This window comes from Primulina huaijiensis, chromosome 11, assembly GCF_012295235.1.
Source record: "Primulina huaijiensis isolate GDHJ02 chromosome 11, ASM1229523v2, whole genome shotgun sequence".
NCBI lineage: Eukaryota > Viridiplantae > Streptophyta > Magnoliopsida > Lamiales > Gesneriaceae > Primulina > Primulina huaijiensis.
In genome coordinates, this window is record NC_133316.1 from 17,546,255 (window position 1) to 17,565,737 (window position 19,483).

The 19,483-nt window shown below is 33.4% G+C and overlaps 2 protein-coding genes across 5 annotated transcripts; one reads left to right on the forward strand and one right to left on the reverse strand.

Annotated features, from left to right (window-relative positions):
• The first annotated feature begins 1,510 nt into the window (after window positions 1-1,510).
• Window positions 1,511-9,389, forward strand: LOC140988672 (uncharacterized). Its single transcript, XM_073457710.1, has 8 exons — window positions 1,511-1,693; window positions 1,764-1,902; window positions 2,207-2,329; window positions 2,417-2,470; window positions 3,052-3,098; window positions 3,184-3,288; window positions 8,865-8,919; window positions 9,086-9,389. Exons 1-8 carry the CDS (start codon window positions 1,604-1,606, stop codon window positions 9,100-9,102), a joined length of 630 nt encoding a protein of 209 aa, XP_073313811.1. The 5' UTR covers window positions 1,511-1,603; the 3' UTR covers window positions 9,103-9,389.
• Window positions 9,390-16,972: 7,583 nt separating this feature from the next.
• On the reverse strand, window positions 16,973-19,254 carry LOC140988583 (probable CCR4-associated factor 1 homolog 7). 4 transcript variants are annotated; one of them, XM_073457598.1, is made up of 3 exons: window positions 19,126-19,230; window positions 18,460-18,829; window positions 16,973-18,110 (listed from the first exon to the last, which is right to left on the reverse strand). In XM_073457598.1, the coding sequence occupies exon 3, from the start codon at window positions 18,012-18,014 to the stop codon at window positions 17,184-17,186; it is 831 nt and encodes a 276-aa protein (XP_073313699.1). In that variant the 5' UTR covers window positions 18,015-18,110; window positions 18,460-18,829; window positions 19,126-19,230; the 3' UTR covers window positions 16,973-17,183. The 4 variants fall into 4 exon arrangements, with proteins under 4 accessions (XP_073313699.1, XP_073313696.1, XP_073313698.1 ...); XM_073457595.1 differs by lacking the exon at window positions 18,460-18,829 and having other exon boundaries at window positions 19,126-19,254; XM_073457597.1 differs by lacking the exon at window positions 19,126-19,230 and having other exon boundaries at window positions 18,464-19,095.
• Window positions 19,255-19,483: the final 229 nt, after the last annotated feature.

Here is a 19,483-nt window from a genome sequence, read left to right on the forward strand (position 1 = left end):
ATGATCGAAATTCAACAAAAATGAATATGAATATGAATATGATGAATATGAATATGTCGATATGAAAATGTTTACGAAAATGTTTATGTTTATGCATGGCATGAAATGTTATTTTACGTAAATGTATTTTCCCTATTGCATGTGTTCTGTATATGTATTACTTGTTATCAAGATTATGGTGTGTTAAGTCTTTAGACTCACTAGGTGTGATTGATGCAGGTGATTATGATAATAATGTTAAGGGAGGTCTTGATTGTTGATCTGACTGGACTGATAGTGCACATAACCCGAGGACCAGCGCTTATCTTTCCGCACTTACGTTTATGTTTATGTGATGATTAAAGATATTTTTACGACATTTATTATGATTTTGAGAGGTTGTTAGTTTTAACAATTTTGCTAAGTTAGGATTTGAAAAGATTGACGATTTTATGTTTCAAACTATTTCCTTTGGATTTTTAAATATTAGTTGGTTGTTTTATTTTTAAAATGGTCCAAAAATATTTTATATATTTATATATGTATTTCGGCCAATTATTAGGAGGAAAAAAAAAAATTTTCCAGTATTTTTTAAGAAAACGAGTATGGACGTTTCACTACGCAAAAGGAAAAATTACATTTTCGACTCTCACATGAAAGTTTGATGCTAATATATCTTATGCTTTTTAATTGTTTAAATCAATATTTATAACTTAACTCCTATTTTTTGTAGGTAAGTATTATTTACTCGATATTGGTTATCCTACTTTCAAAGGATTTATGGGGAGAGGAGTATAAAGATATTAGATATCATTTACCATAATTTCAATTGGCTCCAAAATTCAGATCAAGAAATAAAGTATTTAATTATAATCATTTGAATTTAAGAACGGTAATTGAAAGAACATTTGGAGTATGCAAGGCATGATAAAAAGTATTACAATTACATGCCAACCTTTTCTCTGGACACAGTGCAAAATTATAGTGACGTGTTTTGCTTTGCACAATTTCATAAGACGGTATGATGCGACTGGAGATATTATTGAACAACTAGAAAATATTGATGATTTGCAAGAAATCGAGTAAGATGGAGAAAATGATTATGTCTATGATAGAAGTACAAAATGAAATGACCTAACACAAGACAACATCTGACAAACAAAAGAAATAAGAGATAATATAAGAAATTAACTGCCAATACAACAAGTTCGGCATAAAATAAGCTTTTATATAAATAACTTATAATTGTTTTTATATTTTTTTAGATTTCAATATGTATGGATGGATATTGTTATGACTTATAAATTTAACGTGTTAATTAAATTTTTTATATTTATAGATTACATCTAGAGAAGTATAATAGAAAAATTATCAATTAAAAACACTTTAATAATAATTATCCAAACAAATTTTATGAATTAAAAAAATATTTTTTTTATCTATTTATCCAAAAAAAAAAATAGCACAACTTTTACTTAAAAACAGCATTTTCAAAAGCAAACATAAAAAAACATTTTTTCAAGTAAAAAACTACTTAAACTAAAGTGGCTAAAAAATGGGCGATAGTAAGTTAACCAATTAACCCCCGCATCGGCCATTGCTACGAGTTTTCCTTCATTGTTCGATGTCATACAGAGGGAGAGGGAGAGGAAGAGGTCGCGGCGGCGGCTTCGGCTTTCGCCCGGCCAAGCAAGTTTCTTTTGAATTATTTCCGGTAATCTCCACTCTCTGTTTACTTAAATTTTTGCTAAATTCTACCGTAACTTTATATCTTGTAATTTTAGGAAATTGAGGGTTTAGGGAAGGCGGTGTACTCGGCTGAGCATTTGCGGTTGATTCAGTGGGGTCACGAATTGCAAAAGTTTTGGAAGAATTCCCCCTATTATGTTAAAGATAAAGATAGCAGCCAACGAGAGGAGGAGAGTGAGTTTTCTGCTTCAATTTTAATGGTTTTATTAATAATTTGTTCAGCTGGGAAAGTAAATACCGTTTCTTGTTTTGTATGTGTAATTTCTATATGGGAAGCAGAAAATATCCGATTCTCAAAATTGTGTAATACATGAATTTATTATTTCTGATCATGTCGCTTTGAGCATCCTTGATCGTAGCTTCATTTTGTTGGAACTTTCGTCGCATTTTTTTCTCGAAAAATTCGTAACATCTTTTATTGCTTATTCAAATGGTTAATTGGATGAGCTCTTATATCTTCTCCAGCGAATGGTTGCAGGAGAGCAGCAATCATACATAGAAAGGTATTCCGATAGGAAGTCTCAAGCGATAAAGGTTAAGTCACGACTCTCGGACTATATGGAATTGAGCCCAGGTTATTTGCCTGGAGAACTAGCTATAGGTATGTACTCTTACCTGTTCTGGAAAGCCCCGTAGCTTCTTTTTTGCTAAATGTCTTCACATATTCATTTTGTTATGAATGAAACAGGTGGGAAGAAGGGAAAGCGTGCTGTCAAGAGAGTAAGATGGACTGTAGCATCGGGTATGATGGGAAAAATTGTCTTTTCTCTCTTTTTTTTGGAATTTTTACAATTGCATGAAATTTATGAACACGGGAAAAGGAAGAATTTTTTCAATTTTTGGGATTTGGAAATGGTGATCTTGCAGCTTATTATGTACCGAGCCTGTATTATTTGTATCTTTGCTAATCTTGAGTCTTGACTCCATAAAATTAGAGTTAGGAGGTGCTTGATTCAGGTTTTTATAGACTTTTAACACTGGTGCTTGGGTGGTGATGGTGGGCAATGCTGGTTACTTTGAGCCAAACTTAGATTGTTGGTAGGGTAGGGGATCAATTTTCATGTCTGTGCAGTTGCAATGGAGAGTTGGTTGCGGAAAAAATAATAGTGAAGCAAATTGAATGGTGTTGTTTTCCCCAAGGTGTAGGTGTTATTCTATTCCAATAGTATGATGAACTTACTCTCCTTATTCATTGCGATAGTTAATTTTGTAATCTATGAGTTGGTTGAGGTAATGTCATCCATATTCTTTTTTTTTAGGCATGATGAATGAACGTTGGTTTATTTCTCTCTTTTTTTTAGTGACTTTATGGTTCATCGACAGATTTGCAAGAACAGGATCCATATGAGAAGCTTTTACAAAAGAATCAGGTATATTCTCCCATTGCACCTGAATTTCTATTTAATATTTCCTTATTTCAAATATTGTTTTTATGTCGCAATGTTCGTGGTTCAGGACCAAGAAGGAGATGACAAGAAAGAAGACGAAAATGAGGAAGAAGATGAAGAAAGCAATGATGAGGATAAAGAAGAATACAGTGATGAGGGAGATTATGAACAAGTATGCTACATTGCTTTGATTTATCCTTTTCAGTGAATTTTTTTTTTAAGCCAACAAGCTTCTATAATGAAGTGCATGGTAGTATCTATGTGGCAATCTAATTTTTCTAGAAGATATCTTGAGTTCAACCACTGGAGTTTGTGGGTCTTCTTCATCTTGTGCAACTGCTTCTTCATCTTCCTGGTTACTGCTTTTCAACTCATTCACGTGAATATCTATCAATGACACTTCATCTGTCTTCTTGACTTCAGGACATTCATCTCTAGCTCCAATGCTTGACCGGTCCTTGTACAATACTTGCTCATTGAAGATTACATCTCTTGTCCGAATTATCTTCCGATTTTGGTCATCCCAAAAACGATAAACAAACTCATTTTCTCCATAACCGATAAAGGAACACTTTATAGATTTCGGATCAAGTTGTTCTGCTAGTTGAATCAATATAAACACACGATATACATCCAAACACTTTCAAGGAAGAAATGTTTATTTTCTGCAGTCAAGCAATACTGAAGGTCATGTGCTGTAGTGTTAGTGTTAACGACATCAACTCATAATGATTTTGGTAATCCAGAGTGCAATCTCATGTTCCTAGCGCGTGCGTTCAAGGTTCTGTTCATCTTTTCAACTACACCATTTTGTGATGTGAACCAGGAATGATTTTCTCCATCTTGATCCCGTTTTGTGCGCAATATTTCTTGAACTCATCATCTTCATATTCACACCATTATAAGACCGTAATACTTTACCTTCAAGTTGGTCTCATTACCAATCATGGCTTTCCACCTTTGCCCCTTAAACATCAGACTTATTTTTCAGAAAATAAACCCAAACTTTTATGCTCGAATCGTTGATAATTGTGACATAATATCTTGAGCTTCCAAGGGATGTCACAGGAGATGGTCCCCATACGTCAATATGAACCAGCTTTGCTGCTTTCGGTTCTCTATCGACTTTTGGAAAACTCACTGTTTCTGCTTCACAAAGATACAACTTTCACATAGTTTGTATTCAACTGTATTTAATTCTGGTAGCGTCCCATTTGATACAAACATCTTCATTTCATTCTCACCCATATGCCTAAGTCTACAATGCCATAGACTTGAATTAGCTCCAGCATCCGCAGTTGCTAATGTATCTCTGCAACTGGAAGCCATATAAGGTGTTTCAGTTTTCTTTCCTCGAGCAACAATCATGGCTCCTTTGTTCACTTTCCAGGAACCATCTCCGAAGGTCAGATTAAGGCTATCGAGCTTTCACACTGAGACCAGATTGCGTGTCAATTTTGGTACATGCCTTTGTTGATTTTTCAGATAGGTCCGTTTGACATCTTGTATGGACATCACTCATACCAGCTATTTCCAAAGGTTTCCCATCTGTTATGAAAACTTTTCCGTATTCACCAGCAATGTAATTATCGAATACATCACGATTTCAAGTGGTATGGAACGAATATCCTGAGTCCATAACCCAAGAATCAACCGGAATTTCCATGAATACTAATAAAGCATCATGTATCTCCTCAGTAACAACATTAGCGTTGTTTATTGATTTGCAGTTCTTTTTCAAATGATCAGTCTCACCACAACTCCAACACTTCAAATTCTTTTCAAAGTGTTTTTGTCTTTTTCATTTCTTGATTTGGATTTACCGTGCTCGGTTACAACTTTTTTCGCAACTCCTGCCCCTGCATCTGTTCTCAAGATTTAGAGCATATCTCGATGATGTTCCTTCACCCGATTACGTCTTGCGTACGTATTTAGCAAGAATTTGATCTCTGAAATAATTGAATTGTAATTTTCTTTTGCCAACAAAGTTGCTAACCACTGCCCGTATCAGTTCTCAAACATTTGGTAAAGACGCCAAAAGAACAAGTGCACAAATCTCATCATTAAAATTAATTTCAACCGATGTTAGTTGAGAAACATCGTGTTGAACTCATTGATGTGTGCAACCGTCGAAGCATCTTCTCTTATCTTCAAGTTGAATAACTTTTTCGTGAGGTGTACTTTGTTGTTTGCTAATGACTTTTCGTATATATCCGACAAAATGGACATCGTCCCCTCTGTTGTTTGTGCCTCCGTCACATCGTGCCACATTCTTCGTTAGGGTCAATCGTATCACGCCTAGCACATGGCGGTCAAAGAGCTTCCATTCATCAGTCTCCATCTTTTCCGGCTTCTTTCCTGATAGGGGTTGATACAGCAGCTTCTTGCTATACATATAATCTGTTTTGTAACCGCATGAATGAAAAATATGTTCCGTAGAGCTAGTTGATACCAGGTCCCGATCCATCATCTCCAGCCACCGCTTCTCTAGCCTTAACGAAAAGTCTCAAAAAAAATTTTTAGGTTAGGAAGACCAGACAAAGCTGCAACCACAGAGCATACTCAGAATTCTTAATTTACAACAAAGCTCTGATACCAGTTGTAGTGGAATATACCGAAGGGATTGTCACGAAGGTAATATAACACCAAAAACATGGGATAAAATAATCAATAAAAACTCAAAAATTTACGTGGTTCATCCAATATAGGTTACGTTCACAGAGTTATTGGAAATATTTATTATAAAGAGGAAATTACAAGTGTATACAACAAAAACACTCTATATCTCGTAATCTTAATTCGAGTATAACGGAGAAAATAATTCTCAAACTTACTCAACAAAATAGCGCTCAATCTTCACTTGATTTGCTATCTTGAGCTTGAGAAGCTTCGAAGGAAGCTTCCGATGGTATGATTAAAGCAAAAAGCCACCTATTTATATGTGCAAACTATGGTGTGATCTCATGCAAGGTTTTCATCAAATACGACAGCTGGTCAAGAAAGTTTTGTTGCATGTGTTTGTTTGACTTTTTCTCACCTACCATCTCATCCACCTAACATTTCTCCCAATTGAAGACTTGAATTTCAATTATGTCTTCGCACCATCAATTCAACAACTCATACCCTTTGTTGTGAATTATGACTTTATATCGGCTGGATTTTTACTTCCAGGCATAGTTGTCAATGGCGCAAGGCACACCGAGGCACACAAGGGCCTGAAACCTGAGGCGTAAGGCGAGGTGCTCGCCTTACCGAGCAAGGCACACATTTTTAATTTTTTTTAAAAAAATATTTTTATCTTAGAATATGAAATATTTAAGTCACAATGTCAAATAAAACAAAAAATAATTAATAAGTTCAAGTAATTAGTTAACATGATTAAAATTCTTCAATCATCCAAATCTGTTAACATGATTAAAATTCTTCAATCATCCAAATCTAGTTCATCTTTTTCAATCGAATGATCAGAGTCCCCAGAACTTTTGGAATTGTATTCTTCTTCGTCTTCATCACTTTTTTGATTAACATCAATTTCTTCTTCCTCTTCATCAAAAAGATGTGAAATCAGCCGTTTTCTGGTTGTTTTGGATGTAGATGTCCTTACCTCGTTCTTCTGTTTAGCGATCTCTTTTTCTGATTCTGACGTTGGAGTGTTGGGTTGATAGGGTTTGGGCTTTTTGTTTTAAACAAGTAATTTTAAAAAAAAACAGAGAAATTGCAACTTCTTTGTTTTTTTATTTTTAAAAAAAATTGACTTAGGCGCGCTGAATGAACTTCCAAGGATTTCCTCTGCAGCACCCAAATCCTTCATAGTAAATTCTTTTGATAACTCTTTCTTGAGTTTATCAATCTCCTCCATAAAAGCTTCTAATATCAACATATTATCTACATATAGTAGTAGAATGATATAAGAACCGTCAAGGTTCTTAAGATAACAACAATTATCATTTTGACACCTCATGAAACTATTATTACTCATGAATCCATCAAACTTGTTGTACCACTGTCTTGGTTCTTGTTTGACACCGTACAAGCTCTTTAATAGTTTGCGCACCATTTTTTCTTTCTTCATACTTCAAATCCCCGTGTCTCTCTCATATAATTTCTTTCATTCAAGTCATCATGAAGAAACAGTGTCTTTACATATAACTGATTTAGATGCAAGCCTTCTTTAGCCCACTAATCCAAGTGCAGTTCTAATAGTGGTTAACTTCACAACTGGAGAGAAAATCTCAGTGTGATCAATGTTTTATTTTTGTTGAAAACTTTTTACAAGTCTTGTCTTGTACCGCTTGCTATCATCATGTTCTTCTTTTAACCGGTACACCCACTTGTTATGCAAAAAGAAGAGATTGATATAAAAGAAAAGCAAATGGAAGGAAGAGAAATTCATGAAGAAGACAGAGAGAATACCAAAGAGGGAAGTTGGAAGATATGGAAAATGTAGAGACAAAACAAGATGAAATAGAAGAAAATATCACAATAAAAAAGGAATCAGAAAATATAGAAGAAGATAAAGAAGAGAAATTTGAAATTTCTGAATATGAGTTTTTAAATATCAACTTGTGATTGATTTATTTGATTCTAGCACATTGCATGATTTGAGGACAAATCTTTTTGAAGAAAGGGAGAATGATGTGATCTTTACTATGATAAACAAGCAAATTAATGGTGGAACATTGAAGTACCTTGATTCTTATATATTGAACATGATAAAAGAAATTCGAGATCAAGAGATTGAAGATTGGAAATTGAATAAATTCAAGAAGTTGAAAGAATATGTTTGGAAGTTTAAATTATCTATTTAATTGTGGTTAGTAATTATTATATTTTAAGTTCCTAAGTCCAAGGGATATTGAATTCCATAATCTATAAAGTTTACCTTAGTTAGGATTCTTGTGTTTTTACAAGTTCGTAAGTCCAACGGCTGTTGGATTCCATAATCTAGAGAGTTTACCTTAATTAGGATTATTGTGTTCTACTGGGAAACTTTTATTATCTTTTGCTTATAAATATCTCATTGTACACAAAGAGGTTTTTTTAAGTTTATATCAGGGTTTTTCTCTCTTTAAGTTTCAACTTGTTGCACCTCTGCGTGTGTTTATAAAAAAAATCAAAATTATCAACTTTGTGGTGTTTGACGATTGTTTTTTAACTGGGTTTCCAATGACTAGTTCTTTGGAGGTTTAGTTAATTACAATTGTTGTTTTACGTTATTTCTGTTGCTAAACTTTAGAGTTTAGTGGTGGAAATACGAAGCTCGAGTCAAAGAAGATAGGGACGTTTCCGTGAATTCTCGTTGTATGTAGAATCGAGCCCATGCGTTTAATATATTCATGTTTGTGTTTCTCCTGCTTACAAGAAATCATATCAGAGTCTAGTTTAGTAGTGGATTTCACAAACACTTGTTGCAAAGATTGAGACCTAGTTTTTACAAGAATTCTTGTCGATCATTGAATTAAGGGCATGATTGACATCAATTTCGTGTTTGCTTTTTCATGCATATGAGGATTCAAATCATTCTATCTTTTTCTTGCATATGAGGATTCAAATCATTCTATCTCCTGTAATGTTTTGGAGATTATATCAGAATTGATTTTACATAATTTTGACTATTTCATGTAAGAGGAATTGCCTGAGACAAAATAATATGGTTTGAATGATTGATGCTTCCTTAACGTCTCCGAAATGTATCATAAATAGTTGATACCTCTCGAATCATTGGCTAAAAGCTTTGCGGTTTTACAGGGTGAATATTTTGATGATGATGAAGACGACTACAATATGCCTGAATCCGACGATGGTATGCATAATACATCATATCTCCCATGCTTTCCGCTATTTTTCTCCCTTTGTTGGTTTCATTTCTCAATACATGCAAGAATACTTTTCTTTTCGTCAACAACCATTAAAACATATTTTCCTTTGCTATCTGATGCATCTACGTTGTTAAATTTGTGATGTTGCAGATGGCCCAACTTACTGATTTTTGATTTGGTGACGGATGTCTTCTCCTACTTGGGGTCGTTGCGTGTCAGTTTAAGTCCTATACGTCTTGTTTACATTGAGCTTCACATATATTTGATTTTGCACTTGTATTTATGTTTCTATTGCTTATCTTATCTGCGTCCAAATGTTGTTGAACCAAAGAACAATGATAATTTCTGACCCACCATGCATATTATGCTTGGTTAGTACAGCAACTCAAGTGACTTTTTCGCAAATGTTACCTACCAGCTGTTAATATACAACAAACAATACATGTTATTTGAATTTTTGCCTATGTAGTAGTTGTATGCATTTCTTGTGGACTTCGTCGGTGGAATCTATCCTTTCATCATATGTTTCAACCATATTGCTCTCTGCATAGTTTTACAAGGGTCGTGTTATTGCTGAAATATTATAAAGTTTGATCAAATTCAACGAAATGCCGTAAAAATGGGTGATTTAAAATAAAAGTAATAAAATATAGGTAATAACAATGGAGTATGTGGAACATGGAAACATAATGGGTTCTCTCTTAGTGTTTGTTCTATAACAGTAAGAATATATGAGATGATATGTGCATTAAATTATGTTAAATGTATTAAAAGTTACTCAAATCATATATGTTTAGAATAATTGGTGTGCTGTCGTTGTGTAACCGAACTTAAATTTCTACTTTTTAAGTAAAATGAATGTAATTGTGAGTAGGGTCGAATCTATAGAGAACGGATGATTTATTTTTTTGAGGAAGACAATTAAAATAAGGGGTTGTTTGATAAAAACTAAATAAAATATTAGAACTAATTTAACATGCAAGAAGAAATAAACAATCAAGAGGAATAAATAATAAAATGTAAAATTTAATATTACCAAGCTCTGATTCAAAGGGATTCCACTATTCAATTGTATCACTGTTCATGGGCTAACATATTATTTATTCATGCAGTTACATGTAATTAACCTTAGAATTATATGGATAGTCGCTAAAATATTTGTGTTTTCCTAATTTAATTGACCAAACCCAGCATCCAGTCAAACTTATCAATAACTAACTGGGCACGATAGCGTTTCATATTAATTAAAAATAGCATTTTCAAAACAGTTAATTCTAAAATCTAATAACCGAGATATCTACAATTGATAGATCTAGTTTCGTTGATTTATTTAGACTAAATATGTTATGGTAGTACAACATATCTAATATATCGTTCATGACAATTACGGATCAATGAATTCATGGATAACAGTAAAAATTTATACATCAAATTAATTTGTCAGATTAGTCAGCATACAAATTTCATAGAATTAAATATAAATCAACAAATACTTGAAACAAACAAGAATCTTAAATTAAGCACAAAAAACCTGACAATGACAAAATCGAAATAATGGAGTTTTTTCTTGAATCAGAAATAAAAACTTAGCTTAGAGTTGAAGAGAGAAGATGAGAAATTCCTGCGCTTTCTTCTTGTTCTTCACGTTGAAGAGGTAGAGAGAGAAGAGAGAATTCTATTTTTTTTTTCAATTATGTGTGCATCCTTCTCTTCTTCATGTATAGATGGTTATTGGGTCAAGGAGAAAAGATCACTAAATTAAAGAAAACCTAATGTACAAAAAAAAACTACCAAAAGGGATGATATAGTTTTTATGGAATAAAAATCTATCTTATTTTTATTTCTCCCATATTATTTGGGAGGTTTGGATGCCGGAAAATTGTGTTTTCCATTGACATACATGATATGAATTGGGTGAAACTCTCACGACTTCGGTTCATATTATTGAGGGATCATGTCGACCGTTCACTACGATTTGACATTGAAGGGTCGGCTTGACAAATGATGATAATGAACTTCATATTATTGGTTCCTTATTAAAGCATGAGGCGAATAAAATGGAGGTTGAATACGATGCAATTGGGCTCTATCTTTTAAGAATTATGATTGATTGATATTATTCAGAATCGTGATTGATTAATTGGGCTCCATGTTGTGATGATCCAAGTTTAATTGTGAATAAAGTATAATTTAAATGTGATTAAGGTGTCATAACTAAGGAAAAACAGGTGTTTAATCTACAAGTTCGGAAACACCAGAGAGTTTGGAGCTTCCGATGCTAGCTCGAAGCTTCCAATCTAGTCACCATTTAAGGTGTCACTCGAGTTTGACACACAGACCATGTACTAGTTCGGACCTTCCGAACTCAAGCAACCAGCAAGATGCCATGTTTTGACCGATCGATGACATGTACACCCAAAAGCTGTTTGGACTTCCGAACCCGTTCGGATCTTCCGAACTATAAATAGGTCACCTGGGATTCATTTCCCAGATCACTTTTCAAGATTGCCCTCTCGAAATCTTAGTTCATTCTAGGCATTTATAACTGTTTCTGAAGGCCGTACGAGTTGTCTAATGCTCTTGGAGTAGGCGACAACTCAAAGATCGAGCGGTGGGCAGAACACAGAGAAATTAATTTTTGAAAAACCTTTCATGCCTGTGATTTTTGGGTTTCTTATGCGATTAGATACAATTCGTTCAACACGATTTAAACAATAAAAAATCTTATGATTGAGAGACCTTAGCTCTGACGACACTGTTGGTCTACCGTTTTCTCGCACTCAAAGAATAGCAGAAGTTTGAAATTTTTATAGTTTGACCATCAAAACTCCCTTGTGTTTCGTATGATTTAAATCATTCATAGGGTATTTAGATCTGATTTACTTTTGTGTATTTAACACAGGATTCTACTATCCTGATGTTTATGCAGTAATAGCTCTTCTTGTAAATTTATACGAACTTTCTTCAATCTCTTAATCAACTCCACGGTCAGAAAGTTTGTTCCTCATGTAGATCACACTAGAGATCTAAACGAAATTTGTGTCGATAGTTGATCGTTAGAATTTCAAAAATTCTGGCAGCGATGCTTATGGAAGAACCCGGTCATGTGAGAGGAGAGAGAGAGAGTATTTTTTGTGAACAAAAACTTGTGTATAAAATTATGTCATTTCATATAATGCTTAATGAAATATTTATAAATTTTAATTAATTATTGATCTAATCAGGACTTTTCTTGAATCAGGATACTGTATTTCTATTATGCAAAAACTCTCATATAGGTATTTTCCAATCTTGAAAATATCATGCATCATTAAATTATTATCAAATTTTGTTAACACAATATATATACACACATATATAAATATAAACACATATATATACTTATTATATATTTATTTATGCTTTGAATTAAATTAATTTTATTTAATTATTCAATTAATTATTAATTTATTTATTTATTTTAGACACTTCTAGAATGTTGCATGAGAACTTTTATTTAGTAGTCACTACAACAAATTTGATATTTAATTAATATATTCTAAATTTACTAAATGAATAATTGTAAACTCATTATATCCTCGATTGATAATCAGACAGAACCGATGTATTGATGGTTCAAATCTCGTTCACATATTGAAAATTTTGAAAGGCAAAATTTTCAACTGATCCATTTTTGGCAGCAGCCAGTTTTGTAAACTCCTTCACTAAAACATGTTATTTCACTCTCCTCGCTTAATTAGCAATTAATCTAACTTCTACAACTTACATTACACGTAATCAACTAATAAACACATTTATAAGCAATCTGTTTGATCTCCATCAAACAACAGTCACCAAATTTAACTATTTGAACTTGACTATCTCAACGGGAACATAAAATCCAATACTTATGTGGCCCTCATTGGTTAATGGATACAGCTAGCTGTGGGTTCACAACTACATGTGGTTAAGAACAACATATGTCATATACGGGCTTATCCTAATTAATCTCATTCTTTCATCAATACTTTGATCAAAAACGTCAGAACTCAAGTTTGATTGCACACATCAGATCATGGTAAGAGCGTCTAGTTGCACCATCTCATGATTCCCTAGGCATCACTGATAGTGCCTGTAAGAACCTTAAGTTATGGTTAGCGTATAATATAAACCCTTAAACTCATATATTCCGATCGAATATTCAACCATTAATATATCGAGATATGCAAATTTGATAACGATGTTAATGTATTTTTGAGTAATAATAGTGACATGGTATGTGCAACTACGGAAACTTCTTTCCAAAATGCACTTGTCATACTCTGGCCAGATATTCCTTGCATTGTTAGCTTATCAGATCACATAGAATATATTCACTCATAGGTGAGCGGTGAATCCCTGAATACAATACATTGACTTCTATGTATTTCGAATTTACACCAAATCTCGCCAGATGATGACTCTCAATAGAGTCGGTAAACGGATCAAAGTCATGCTAGTACGAAGAGTCTCCACGTTGTCTCAGGTAAAATGACTAATGGTGTACAACCATAACTTCAGATTATTCCACTCGATAAGTGACAACTACTTGGAAAGATCCAGTGAGAGTTATTCGGTGCATGGACAACTTTATGCCCTTATCAATGAATAATATGGTTGGAAGGGGATGATTTGGAAGGGGATTCAAAGATGTCCATTCATAAAAATAGATGATTTGGAAAGGGATTCAAAGCATAGGTAGCCTACATGAAGAAATTAGCTAGAATGAGAGCAAGTCCAAATGTGTGATGATGCATTTGAGAGATAAATACATTGTAAAGGATTAAATCCTCACACACAATCACTCACACATATACATGAGAGTTGAGCTTCAAAGTTTAGTTGAGCGAGTCTTCACACAAAGACATTAAATATTGTATTTGTAGTTTTGGCATAAAAGACGTTAAACATTATGCTAATTGTGATGTTGAGATATACAATCAAGAGTGTGCTATGAGTTTAAATTAGGTGAGAGATAAGTTCTAAGTTTAAATGAGTTTATACAAAGAGTTGTATAAATCAAAGTCTTCTAATTGATTTTTCCCAAGAGGAAGAAAAGGTGACATAGGAGTTGTTAATATTCAAACATCGATAAACAAATTTGTCTCTATTTATTTATTGCATTTACTTATCAGTTCTATTATTTTTAAGATACATTGTTGAATTATTTTATGTGTATTTCAAATACCAAAATATTGCATACCAAGTGTTTAATAAAATGCTACAACCAAAATATTTTTTATTCATTCAACTTCCATATCTTTTAAATACTTTACAAAATATTTAATCCATTTCTACGAATGATTATTTTGAGTGTCTTCCTCTTATATTAAAAACCAAACTCGATTTAATTTATTGTTGTTCAATATTTTAAGAACCAAGCTATTGTAGCTCAACGATTATCCTCCAATCAATCCTATCATTTATTTTAGGCAGATGAATCGACTATAAACCACTTTAGAATATATTGTACGCTTTCTATTGAGTTTCATGATTTCACGTTGAGAGACAGACCTCATGGTACATATCGTATATTCAGTTATTTTATTTGTGCAGCTTACATGAGTATACAGATAAAGTAAATATCATAATTATATAAAAACGTAAAATATCATTAAAATAAATAATAAGAGTCAAATAAGTCCAAACGACAAGTTAGATCGTTGGACACCTACTCTAACACTAATTTTATCCAAATTCGAGCCTTAAAATTTGTTGATGTTCAATTCAGTTTATTTACACCCTTAATCCACAATATGGACATTGTAATTAAACATTGTTAAAAGCTAATTATTTGACATAAAAAGAAAATACAAGAAAACAGAGGCCTAGTTTGATCCATCGTAGCTCCAATCCTCTCCTAGTTCATTTACTATCATTATTCTATTTGGTACCTTAATTAATCCAGAAACGCTCCAAGTTCGTCTTTTTATATTTTATATAATCCATAAGCGCTCCACTTTCATTTTGAAACACTAAGCGCTTATACTTTTTTTAAAAAAATTAAATTATTAAAAATATTTTATGAAATACATTAGAAGAAAAATCCAAGAGAAAACAGGCAAATCAAGGGACAAGAGAGAAAAAATGGTAAGGGAAATGGATTGAAGAATAATTTAGATATAAATATAATATTTAAGGCTATTTTATTTATTCCGAATAAAGCTTATAATCTTAAAAATAAGTTACATGACCTTACTTCTTTTAAGGATTTTTAAATTTATTTTGAGACATTATAATATTTCAAAAATATTTTTTTAAGAAACATTATTAAGTATCTTATCAATTTTTAAATATTTTACAATAAGTTTTATATGTATTATAATATAAAGGGAGAAAAAGACTCCACTTTTGAGACCAAACGCACAAAACACAATCAATTTCATGCGGATGAGCCTCGAACTTTTTTCCTCAGAATTAGCATGAGGAATGGTTACACTAGCCGTTCTTGACATGCATTAATATTTTAATATAAATAATAAATTAATATAAAATAGTGTAAATTATAGTTTAAAATTTAATTTCCAATAAAAAATAAGGATAGTTTGACATGAAAATAGCGAATTATTTATTATAACAATATTTTTATTTTTTTGATAGATAAACGTGAAATATATTAATTTAATAAAAAAAATATATGGAAGTACATCATACAACGGATATATCGCACAAATAACAAGTCATAACATATCAAGAGCAGTAGACCACAGCCATATAAGTTATATAATCTAGTACATTCTCAATAAGGTTAATAGGAACATACAAGTATAGACAAAGAAAAACATAAACTTTGATGTTGAAAAATAAAGCATCAATTGAGGGGACTTCACCATCAAATATCATAGCATTTGCTTGCCTTCCAAACAGCATAAACGATGTTTGAGCAGGCGAGCAAATGAGCTTTATTAATAGGAGAAGACCTATTGTGTAGGCATGCTTGAACCACTTTAAAGTAACACGAATGGTAGACATGGAAAAATGCATGTGAAGTAAATCCTTAATCATGATCCAAAAATCTGTCTAAAAAATGACACTCCAAGAAGAGATGATCAATAGTCTTCAAGTGCCCAAAGCATAGGATACAATTCTTGTCAACAAGGGAGTCGCTCTAGTGAGAAGCTTTTCTTTCACAGGAAGCCACAGAACGAAGACATTCTATGGCAAGATAAATGGCGTACAAGGGTTACCATAACAAAGGAAGCTTAGGAACTGTGGTGCACAGAAAAGAATAGGCTTGATTGGAGACTGGAAAGGGGTACCACTTAGAAAGGAGGTTAACAGTGGCATGGATAGAACCAGCACGCAACACAAATCCATCACGAATAACAAGAAACTTCTTGCTCAAGTGGAGTCTAAAGTATGAGGCTCTCAATGCCAAACATCAACATGAAACAAGTAATCATGATGTATCCACTTTAGCCAAAGAGAGTCGGCCTTTGAATGGATGTCCCCGGGAATCTTGTCTAGCAATGCTTTATTCCAAATTTGAAGATCATGAAGGCCCACACCACCAAGTTCCTTAGTGCGACAAAGGGAACTCCGAGCAATAGGAGGATGCTTAGAGTTCCAAACAAATCCACGACATAGAAGTACAAACTATCAATGATCAAAAAGGAAGAGGCAAAATCGAAGGCCAATAGCCATCTTTTTATTACATAGATAGATAGTGTAGGTAAACAAGGGGAAACTGGTCAGCAGACAACTAATATAGCACCTGCCAAACATTTGTGAGTATATTCCTGCTCTCCATTGGGTTACCTTATACCACACCTAGAGATCTACTTGCCGTTCATGTCCAAAAACTAGAAATAACCTCAAAGATACAATCATCGGTACTTTTACTCAATATATTATGCATCTCCTGGTAACAAATTGTGCAACAGAACCAAGAATGTGCGTGGGAACTTATGTCCATGAATTTCAATTCAAAGAAATTAAACAAGTCGAAAAGCAAGCTGAAGCAATCCCTTGAAACGAGCCGGAGATTCCAAAATGAATGTAAGACACAGACAAGAATGCTGAAATGGTAAGATTTTTATTATTGCAACACTAAATTAGTCAGTCACCTTTTACAACTGCCATTTTTTATTTACAATCACAACACTTGAAAAGAACAAAAACAACCCAGGAAACCAAGGGGCGACATTTTTCTGCAAATGTAAATTCACATGGGATTTCCATGCTTTACAAGTACTACAAGTCTACAAGTGATACAGGAGTGTTTCCTTCATTATTTTTTGGACCCATCCTCGGAATCAAGACCGTACAAAACTCCGCCATACCTCTCTGTAGAGCCATGGAAGAAGTTGTCTTTCAACTTCTTGAAGGCACATGAGGTGAGTAGACTATCCGAACCCGCCTGATGACAAATCCCAAACCTCTCTACTTCTAGGAGTTCGGCTAACTTATTTAATCCACCGTGAAGGCTGTTACAGAATTTCATCAAATGTTTGATGTCGTACACCACTGGAAAGTATATATTAAGTAACTCAAAGAATCCAGCTTGAGTTTCGGGTAAACTTCGACAAGTCAACAGCTTAAGCAAGTATCCAAAGTCGTAGCCGCTATGGAACGTCACCCAGTGGATATTATCATTCAAAACGATCCCAGAAGACATCAAGAGCTCGGAAAATCGGTTCACATCAACACCCATTTCATTATTTTTCTTGAAATCAATCCCAGATTGCCTCAACAATTCAATTGAATCATTTGCAAATACATCCTCACTCACATTAAATTCACGGAAATTAAACTGCCAAATGCAGCTTGTACCCGTACCACAAGTAGGTAAATTCCCATCTTTATCCGAAAATGTGAGACCCAACTGGATTAGCTTCAACATGTCAACATTATCCTTCAAGGTCTGATAATTATACTCATTGATCCGCTTAAAGTTGCCAACAGGGCGAAGAACAACTCCAGGGAACTCCGTGTCCATAGCAATATAGGGATAATCATCAACTATATCACGAATCAGAGTAAACTCTGACTCAAGATTGTCATTCCATACCTCTCTGATTTGAATAGAATCGGTCTTCGGCAACTCCGATGTTTCATCCATTTCTTATTGATTTTTACACTATTGGGCAGGAAAAGATGCAGTCTTCAGCAACTAAACAACTATAATAATAGTAGCCTTGAATTCAATCTGCCAACTCTGCTTATATCACATGACAACAAAGCAAGCCCGGAAATTAACTCAAGTACTCAACACAAAAAAAGATCAGCTACTAAACAGAAAATGGTCAATAATTGATCAAGGGTTAAATCAAATAAAAACATACATTAAAAAAATTCTTGTGCCACTTCATTTAAAATCTAAAATTCTGAACTCTAAAAACTGAAAACACCGTAACTCCTCACAAAAGAGATAACTCCAATTGTTTAAATGTGTCACTCTTAATGTATAAATGTGTTGTAATCACCTCCATGGGAAAAAGCTCACTATTGTTAGAGCAGACACGATTGACCGGGTAAAACATTGATCAAATTGTATTAATTATCACTTGCGAAATTCTGAATCCTGAATCACTGATCATTGATCAAATTGTATCAATTATCACTTGCGAACTTCTGAATCCTGAATCCCTAATCACATTGCACCTAACGCAATAATTATCGGACACCGGTCTACACATTTAAAATTCATGACATTAATCCCAAACCTTAGATAAATTTAATTCTGTCAAGTTCACAGATAATATGAATGAATTTTTACAATTTAAATTCAAACCCAAAACTAAAAATCAGAACCATCTGTGAATACTTGGAAATCATCTCCTAGCTCTCAAACGGGGCCGATCGATCATATCCAAAGAACAGTCAACCCAGCAGCCGAGGCTTTAACAAGGTAAAATTTCAAAGATACGCGCTAACCTAAACAAATAAAAACCCCGATCTTAAAACCCAAACATACTAAATACTCAAAACGCATAAACATAAAGCTTGAAATGGTCAAGGGTAGAGATCCGGGTACCAAGATCTAGCTTCCGCCGAGATCCAACACAGTAGATTTTAAGGCGATGTTTAAAAATATACAGAACCGAAATAAAGGGAAAATATATTCAAATTTGCATCTAATTTTGTTAGTAACGAGAGATACAATAATCGAGTAAAGAAGACGAAGACGAAGACGAAGACGAAGGACGGAAGACGAAGGACGGAAGACGAACCTGCAGCGAAGATTGAATTTAGTCACCGAGGAGGAGGAGGAGGAGGAGGAGGAGGAGATTAGGGTTCTTGTTGTTCGTATCAATGGAACCTTATACTGAGTTATGTAGTGGTCATATATTTCTAATGATTTTATGGAGTTTAAAAGTACATTTATAACAATTTATATTTTTAATAAAAATTAAATGATATCTATTTAAATTTTGGAGTTTAAAATGAATATTTGTAAAATATGTGTATAATGATATTAAAAAGGTAAAAACTTGTGTGAGACGGTCTCATGGGTCATATTTTGTTAGACGGGTCTCTTATTTGGGTCATCCATAAAAAATTATTTATTTTTATGCTAAAAATATTATT